We start from the raw sequence: 7769 nt of genomic DNA on the forward strand, positions 1-7769 counted from the left end.
ATATTCATAGTTGTTAATTGAATTTTAGGGGTGTGTCTAGTTTTAGCCCCTCCTCTTTTTGCTCCACATGGTCTTCCTTTGATCTCACTCCTTTTATCTTCTCCTCTTTGCGAGTTAGAGGATACTTAAAGATGGCAGACGAGGTTTTTGACAGTAGGAACAGTCGTGGCTCTTCCCGTCCATCATACGACAGAGGAGGGTAAGTGAAATGACGCGTCAACTTTGCATTTATGTACAGAAACATAAAAACAAGTCACATTACATGTCCTACAATATGTTCATTACACAAACTTTGTATTATTCATTAATTGTAGTGGGTATGGAGGTTCACATCATTTTGAGCTGCCACAGGAGCCTCCATTCACAGCCTTTGTGGGTAACTTACCATTGAATACAGTCCAAGGGGATTTAGATGCCATTTTTCAAAAGTTAAAAGTAAGAGCCATATAATGACTTATTATGATACATATGCATCTTGTGCCGCCTTTTCTAGTTCATCTTTATTTTCTCTCTCTCTCTCTCTCCCCCTCTCTCTCCCCCTCTCTCTCCCCCCTCTCTCTCTCCCTCTCTCTCTCTCCCCCTCTCTCTCTCTCCTCCATTAGGTGAAAGCTGTAAGACTAGTACGCGATAAAGAAAGTGACAGATTTAAAGGTTTCTGCTACGTGGAATTTGAAGACGTTGAATCGCTGAAGGAAGCACTGGAATATGATGGAGCTGTAAGTTACATGCATGTACATGTACATGTATTATGTACTCAAAATATTAATTTCATTCTCATTACATCATGCATGTACATGTACATTAATTAATTTCCATTTTAGGAATATGATGGTAGACCCTTAAAAGTTAATGTTGCCGGTAGCAGAAGTGGGCGTGGTGGGAGAGGAGGGCGTGGCGGTGGAGGAAGAGGAGGGCGTGGCAGTGAGTATTTAATTATATTTTTAATGATTATTTATTTTTAGGAGATTACGATCAGCCCCACGGCTACCAATCGGGCCCTCCGATGGGCGGAGGAGGGTATTCTGATTATCGTGGTGGGAGGAGTGGCGGAGGATACAGAGGGGGAGGAGGAGGTGGTGGGCGGGGCCCCAGAAGAGGTGGGAGGGACCGTGATCGTGACGGTAGGGATAGGAGATACCCAGAAGACTTTAAAGAACCAGATCCAGGTACCACAATTGATGTACATAATATACCGTATAGCAGGAAATTTTGGAGGGAGTTAAATTTGGTGAATGGCAATCAAAATGCCAAATTTAATTCCCTTCAAAATTTCCCTTTATACAGTTGGGTACATACAGTACATATATATGAATGTACCTTATATATGTAGCTAAAAATTTTTGTGGTCCAAACTATTTTTGAAAAAATTCCAACAAGCCATGGCAGCCAGAGTACATTTGCCACAAAATTCGGCTATTTGCAAAAATTTTGGTCCAACAGAAATTTCTAGCTATAACGGCACTTTATTTAATTGTTCATTTTGATAAAATTCTTCACTTTCTCTTTCTGCAGCGGATTTGGTCGGTCGTCCGAAACTAAACCTGAAGCCTCGGACTGTCAACAAGGCTGTGGTGAATGACCTAGCAGACACGGTTAGCCGTGCATCCATATTTGGCAGCGGACGTCCACGTGACGAGAAAGCTTACGAGGAAAGAAAGAGGAAGGAGTCGGAATCGTCTGATACTCCTGCTGGCGGTGATCAGAGTTGAACTTTCCCTCCCTCCCTCTCTCTCTCTCTTTATTGATATTCATTTATGATATACCATACACAAGATGACACATGAGACGCATGCGAATCGTTCACACTCTGTCTATTTGTTAATAAATTAATTATTAATTATTATTATTATATTAAATTTAAAATAATCCAATTTGCTGAGGTGCTAGCTAATATAGGTGTTGAAAACTTGCAGTTATACTTGAAGCCTGCTATTAGAAATATTGCATACTAATTTTTAGCAAACTTGCAAAAATAGGTATTCTGTATTAGGTTGATTAAAAGTGGTGCATAAATCAATAACATCATTAATACTTATAAACAACAATATAAATTTAAATTTAAATTAATAAAATGCAGTATATTTATAGATTTATTTTTAAAATACAAAAGCAGCAAGATTACCATACTTAATAATAATAATAATAAATAAAACAATTATTGTCAATTAAAAATAATCATATTTATTTCGTTCCTTTATTGTCCTAAAAATATCATACAAATTAATTAATATAAATAAGTGGGTGTGACTTACTCTTAACGATCTCCCTTTAGTCTCTATTGGTAGCAAGATAGAGAGAACAACCAATATAAGTGAAGAACCAACATATAGTCCTATAGTTGCGTAATCACTTATCGGAAACAATGTCTATATAAGGAAAAACATAATAAAGGTAGAATGAATATACTGTAGTAACTGTCCATGTACATGTACAGTGGAGCACTGGTCAGTAATAAGTTGACAAACAAACAATCACTGAACTAGACTAAACCTATTTAGTTTTGTATAGGCTAGTACCAAGAGTACTAATGTGTCTTAGCTTATTGCAGACATTACATAATAATAATACTTATAATAATAATAATACTAATACTAATACAAACCAGCATTTACACGTATCATAGAAATTACACTGTACATACTTGTACTATTGTTACTTATAATACAAACCTGAGCAACATAAGGTGTTACTATTGCTCCTACTCTAGCAGCTGCAGTGTTAAATCCCATTGCAACTCCTCTCACTTTGGTGGGGAACACCTCTGGAGTGTAGACATACACTGCCTGAAATACACCAGTCACAAACGCTCTGGCACCAAAGAGGAATACAGTTAACCAGGTACTGCAAAAGAAAAAGAGAAATTAAATCTTTTCCCTTTCTCTCTCTCCTCCTTTTCTGTCTCTCTTTCTCTCTCTTCCCCCATCTCTCTTTCTCTCTCTCTCCCTCCTCTCTCTCTGTTTCTATTTCCCTCCATCTCTTACTCTGATACACATATTAATATCAATCCAAAGAATATAGCACAGCCAACAAACTCAAGTGCCATTGTGATCTTACGTCCAACGATTTCAATTATAACCAGTGTAATTATAATACCTACAAATAATGTACAACAAACATTGAATTAAATCATTCATTAATTGAGAGTATTAATAAAGGGGTTTACCAGGAAACTCTGCAGCTGAAGTCCAAATAATTTTCAAGTAAAAGGAGCTTGTGAGATTTTGACAGCCTGAGTTAAATGACTGATTGACACTTCCTGTAATAGGAAAATAGCAGAGTAAATATGTACATCTATATTGACATGCAGTTGTACATGTACATGTACATGTACATGTACATGTACATGTACATGTGTTTTACCACAGTGAGGATCGTATCCAGTTTCCAGGATTGTCGTAGTAATTAGAATAGCTCCGTAATACAACCAGGCACAACCCAACCTATTAGTAAATTATCAGTAAACCCCAGTAAATTATCAGTAAATTATTAGTAAACTCCAGTATATCCTACCAAATGACTATGAGGAGTATCGAGGTTTTCCACATTCCGCCAGAGAAAAGGAGACGGAAGTCTTGACAAGACTTCAAAGCAGTTTCCTTAGTCTTAAACTGTGGGAAAAAAATAAAAATTATAAATTAAAAAAAAACTCAATCTCTGACTCTCTCTTGCTCCTCCCCCTCACTCTCTCTTTCTATACTGAAGAGCTCCAGTCAAAAATGGCAAACATTAATAAATATTTCGAGTTATTGTTAAAAATTACTTCAGCTTTCATTGTGCTATAGTTTTGAGCAAATATACATTGTGCTCTGCCATGCTTACATTAATTGTACATGTACGTTGTTTCTCAATTTTTAACACTACACTGTATATGCTTTCTCAAAAAATACTGAAAATGTTTCAGTGCCCTTTCTACTAGAGTTCTCCATTTTTATTACTTTAATTTTGTCCCATAAAGAATGAAACTCTCTTGTGCTGTCTCCACCAGCAGCTTCATCCTCCTCAGTGTATCTGGTGGGAGATGAGGTCCCATTCAGTAAAGGCTCCTGATCTTCATCATTAGTATTCCCCATGAATGAAGACTCTGCAAGAATAATAATAATAATAATAATAATAATAATAATAATAACATATAATAATTTTAATGGTTGTAACTGCATAAAACGTACATGTATAATTATGATTTTAAGAAAATGTCAAAATTCTGCAAAATACCCAAGGCTAATTATTTTATTTATAACTTTCTCAACATTTCCTGTATATTCTTATTTCCTTTTTGTTTATTTCTCTTCTCTTGTTTTCTTTTAATAAAAATATTTTAAGGGCTCAGTTCCCTTTTTTAAAAGGCTATAGCCCATGGTTTTTTCCAAAAAATGGTTCCGAAATCACCCAAAATTTTTATTACATTTTCTGATACATATTGATGTCCTTATGCTGTGTAGAAAGTTTGAGCTGATTCCGACTTCAATTTTTCAAGTTACAGCCATTTTTAAAAAATTCCAAAAATCTGAAAAATACCCAAGGCTATAGCCCATGGTTTTTCCCAAAAAATGGCTCTGAAATCACCCCAAATTTTTATTACATTTTCTGATACATATTGATGTCCTTATGCTGTGTAGCAAGTTTAAGCTGATTCTGACTTCAACTTTTCAAGTTACGGCCATTTTAAGAAAATGTCAAAATTCTGAAAAATACCCAAGGCTATAGCCCATGGTTTTTTTCAAAAAATGGCTCCAAAATCACCCCAAATTTTTATTACATTTTCTGATACATATTGATGTCCTTATGTTGTGTAGCAAGTTTGAGCTGATTCCGACTTCAATTTTTCAAGTTACGGCCATTTTAAGAAAATGTCAAAATTCTGAAAAATACCCAAGGCTATAGCCCATGGTTTTTTCCAAAAATCGGCTCCGAAATCACCCCAAATTTTTATTACATTTTCTGATACACATTGATGTCCTTATGCTGTGTAGAAAGTTTGAGCTCATTCCGACTTCAATTTTTCAAGTTATGGCCATTTTAAGAAAACGGCAAAATTCTGAAAAATACCCAAGGCTATATATAGCCCATGGTTTTTTCCAAAAAATGGCTCTGAAATCACCCTAAATTTTTATTACATTTTCTGATACATATTGATGTCCTTATTCTATGTAGAAAGTTTGAGCTGATTCCGATTTCAATTTTTCAAATTATGGCCATTTTAAGAAAACGGCAAAATTCTGAAAAATACCCAAGGCTATAGCCCATGATTTTTTCCAAAAAATGGCTCCGAAATCACCCTAAATTTTTATTGCATTTTCTGATACATATTGATGTCCTTATTCTATGTAGAAAGTTTGAGCTGATTCCGACCTCAATTTTTCAAGTTATGGCATGGTTGCATGTGTAAAGAATAGGTCCTTATTGTTTCAAGCTGGAATTGAAATACATTATTATAACTAATGGTGTTTCAACACTTGTAGTTAAGCAATACTATAACTAATAGCATTAGTAGAGTGTACATTTCCTTATTCCAGTATATTAACACACTATCAGTAAATGCCACGGCTATCTATATCTTGGCACAAGCAAAATAATGTCTAAATATGGAGACATTCAATGCTAATTGATATTAGCATATCCTCCAATAGTCTAATTACACAGTCTTGGTATGTGAACCATTACATTGCACTTACATTTTGAAAAGGAATCTGTTTTTAATAATATCATATACACTATATACATAAAGATCAAATGTATACTAAATTATTATCATTAACAACAGATTCCTCATAGTAAGCAAACCCACTGGACAGTATTGACAATACAGTATACTAGTAATATAGTCTCTCTATAGTGTACACCTCCATTTAACGGATAGCACCTAGTGTACCAATTACATTCCTTACTGTATAAGATAACTTCTATATAAAGGACACCTCTGTATAACAGGGCAACTTTCTTATCTCCAAGTGTCCATTATATAGAGGCTATACAATAATTCTTAATTTCACTGACCATAATGTGAAGCTTTGCTTTGCCTTTCTTAATCATGAAAACTCCGCCGAGTCCAACTGGGCCCTCACCAAAATAAGCAGCCAAGGACTTTCTCATGCAGGTAACGAAATTCTCTTCTCCAACTCTCTTCCTTGCTTTTATTTCAAGGACAGGAGCACCAGGAGTGCCTTCACAAAGTAATAAATTGGCAAGAGGACCGGCCTCAGTGTATGGGAATTTCTCAATTATAGCAGATCCGTCCTATGCAAAAATAAATGAGAAATAAAATACAATTAATCGTACGTGTGCTTCAAGGTGCTTAATAAGTTTCTGTGATTTTGTGATAAAAATTAAAAATTTAGTGTTTTTAGCTCGTGTATATGTATGACCATACATAGCCTTATAATAATAATCATGGATAGCAAGTACAACTTGGGTAATCCATGTCTAAGAATGTATAACCATCCATAGCTGAGGACATAACCATACATAATCAGCTTATAACCAAATGTATGGCCATAATCCTTAACAATGTGGTTGGAGATAGCTTTATTGATCAGCAAGTACATCTAGTACACTAAACCAAGGGTTGTAATCATGAATGGCAAAAATAGACTTTTGTGGGAATCAAGCTGTCACAAACAACCAAATATATTAATTGCCATCTGCCACATTTTATTGTATAACCTCCTTAAAGGAAATAAGCCAAATTTAGTAATTTTGTGACTCGAAAAATTTCATGACAGCTAAGTGGACATAATGATAATACTCTGTGTCATTATACTGGTACAATAATGTATTGGTAGCATTTACTTCTGTGGAGACTTTAGCCGAATAAGAGCCAATATTATGAGGAGCTCCTGAGTCAGGATCAGAGAATTTAATATTAGCCATCATCTAACAAAAAAATAATAGTAATAATGATAATAATGATAATAATAATAATAATTATTATTATAATACTCTGTGGCACACTAATGCCCACATGTGGTTGAGCCGCTCCCCTATCCTTCTACCTGATGTGGATGGGCAGGTCTGACTCTTTTTTTTTCTTTATTATTAGTTTCTTAATACACATACAGTTTCTTTGTTTAGTTTTCCCCATAGGGCCTTCCTTCTCCTTTCCCTTTTTTGTTTTTCTCTGTTATTAGTTATGCTTTGTTTTCCTTTATAATAATAGTAATAATAATAATAACACCATTCTCCTCTGATAATAATAATGATAATGATAATAATAATAATAATAATAATAATAATAATAATAATAATAATAATGATAATGATAATGATATTAATTTACAGCTTACTTCACAGTTAACTCCAGCTACTCTGTAAGAGCCAGCACCTGCTCCAAGTATAAACCCGTTTGGTAAACCAGCCAGACTAGCTACCTGGGCTAAATCATAAACCTACAAAAGAGTAATGTGTCAAATTGTTCTCTCTCTCTTCCTCTCTCTCTCTCATATAAGTACATGAATGGCACCTTGTTCCTTCCTTTCTCCTCAAGAGAGGAAGCGAGAGAAATTTAATATGACTCAGGGAATAAATCAAGACAACGATAATGATACTACATACATGTACATGTGTATGACACTCAGTAAAATAGTAAACAGACCATAAATAAAGTTTAAATCAAAATCCCATTCAATGGTGCCTCCATGTCTCCCTCAGTAAACAAAAGAGCCTGAGTATGCAATCATTACAAAACTTTCCCTTGACTAAGTATCACAAGTCAGCAACAATAACTAAGGTACATCATAATAATAATAATTATTATTATTACTGCCATTGGAGTG

The 7769-nt window shown here is 34.7% G+C and overlaps 3 protein-coding genes across 4 annotated transcripts; 1 reads left to right on the forward strand and 2 right to left on the reverse strand.

Moving 5' to 3' along the window:
* Positions 1 to 45: 45 nt before the first annotated feature.
* LOC100636277 (eukaryotic translation initiation factor 4H-like) lies at positions 46 to 1888 on the forward strand. 2 transcript variants are annotated; one of them, XM_003385191.3, is made up of 6 exons: positions 46 to 199; positions 315 to 435; positions 603 to 716; positions 822 to 921; positions 963 to 1166; positions 1513 to 1888. In XM_003385191.3, the coding sequence occupies exons 1-6, from the start codon at positions 132 to 134 to the stop codon at positions 1707 to 1709; spliced, it is 804 nt and encodes a 267-aa protein (XP_003385239.1). In that variant the 5' UTR covers positions 46 to 131; the 3' UTR covers positions 1710 to 1888. The 2 variants fall into 2 exon arrangements, with proteins under 2 accessions (XP_003385239.1, XP_019850096.1); XM_019994537.1 differs by having other exon boundaries at positions 966 to 1166.
* A 219-nt stretch (positions 1889 to 2107) lies between these two features.
* LOC100636404 (putative transporter svop-1) lies at positions 2108 to 4079 on the reverse strand. The gene is made up of 8 exons (XM_011404504.2): positions 3936 to 4079; positions 3511 to 3608; positions 3361 to 3440; positions 3164 to 3256; positions 2982 to 3093; positions 2670 to 2841; positions 2253 to 2366; positions 2108 to 2202 (listed from the first exon to the last, which is right to left on the reverse strand). Exons 1-8 carry the CDS (start codon positions 4068 to 4070, stop codon positions 2182 to 2184), a joined length of 825 nt encoding a protein of 274 aa, XP_011402806.2. The 5' UTR covers positions 4071 to 4079; the 3' UTR covers positions 2108 to 2181.
* Positions 4080 to 5951: 1872 nt separating this feature from the next.
* On the reverse strand, positions 5952 to 7745 carry LOC109580938 (ester hydrolase C11orf54 homolog). The gene is made up of 3 exons (XM_019994546.1): positions 7281 to 7745; positions 6787 to 6870; positions 5952 to 6234 (listed from the first exon to the last, which is right to left on the reverse strand). The coding sequence occupies exons 2-3, from the start codon at positions 6868 to 6870 to the stop codon at positions 5956 to 5958; spliced, it is 363 nt and encodes a 120-aa protein (XP_019850105.1). The 5' UTR covers positions 7281 to 7745; the 3' UTR covers positions 5952 to 5955.
* Positions 7746 to 7769: the final 24 nt, after the last annotated feature.

The sequence above is a fragment of the Amphimedon queenslandica genome, unplaced genomic scaffold (assembly GCF_000090795.2).
Source record: "Amphimedon queenslandica unplaced genomic scaffold, v1.1 AMPQUscaffold_13471, whole genome shotgun sequence".
In the NCBI taxonomy this organism is placed as follows: Eukaryota; Metazoa; Porifera; class Demospongiae; order Haplosclerida; family Niphatidae; genus Amphimedon; species Amphimedon queenslandica.

What these genes read in the sequence shown, in the direction of transcription:
- LOC100636277 (XM_003385191.3), top strand. Translation starts at nt 132, where the DNA reads ATGGCAGACGAGGTTTTTGACAGTAGGAACAGTCGTGGCTCTTCCCGT. An exon ending in CCATCATACGACAGAGGAGG is followed by an intron (nt 200 to 314) that starts GTAAGTGAAATG and finishes CATTAATTGTAG; the next exon opens with TGGGTATGGAGGTTCACATC. An exon ending in CCATTTTTCAAAAGTTAAAA is followed by an intron (nt 436 to 602) that starts GTAAGAGCCATA and finishes CTCCTCCATTAG; the next exon opens with GTGAAAGCTGTAAGACTAGT.
- LOC100636404 (XM_011404504.2), bottom strand. Translation starts at nt 4,070, where the DNA reads ATGGGGAATACTAATGATGAAGATCAGGAGCCTTTACTGAATGGGACC. An exon ending in ATACTCCTCATAGTCATTTG is followed by an intron (nt 3,441 to 3,510) that starts GTAGGATATACT and finishes ATTTACTAATAG; the next exon opens with GTTGGGTTGTGCCTGGTTGT. An exon ending in TGGATACGATCCTCACTGTG is followed by an intron (nt 3,257 to 3,360) that starts GTAAAACACATG and finishes TTCCTATTACAG; the next exon opens with GAAGTGTCAATCAGTCATTT.
- LOC109580938 (XM_019994546.1), bottom strand. Translation starts at nt 6,870, where the DNA reads ATGATGGCTAATATTAAATTCTCTGATCCTGACTCAGGAGCTCCTCAT. An exon ending in CGGCTAAAGTCTCCACAGAA is followed by an intron (nt 6,235 to 6,786) that starts GTAAATGCTACC and finishes ATTTTTGCATAG; the next exon opens with GACGGATCTGCTATAATTGA.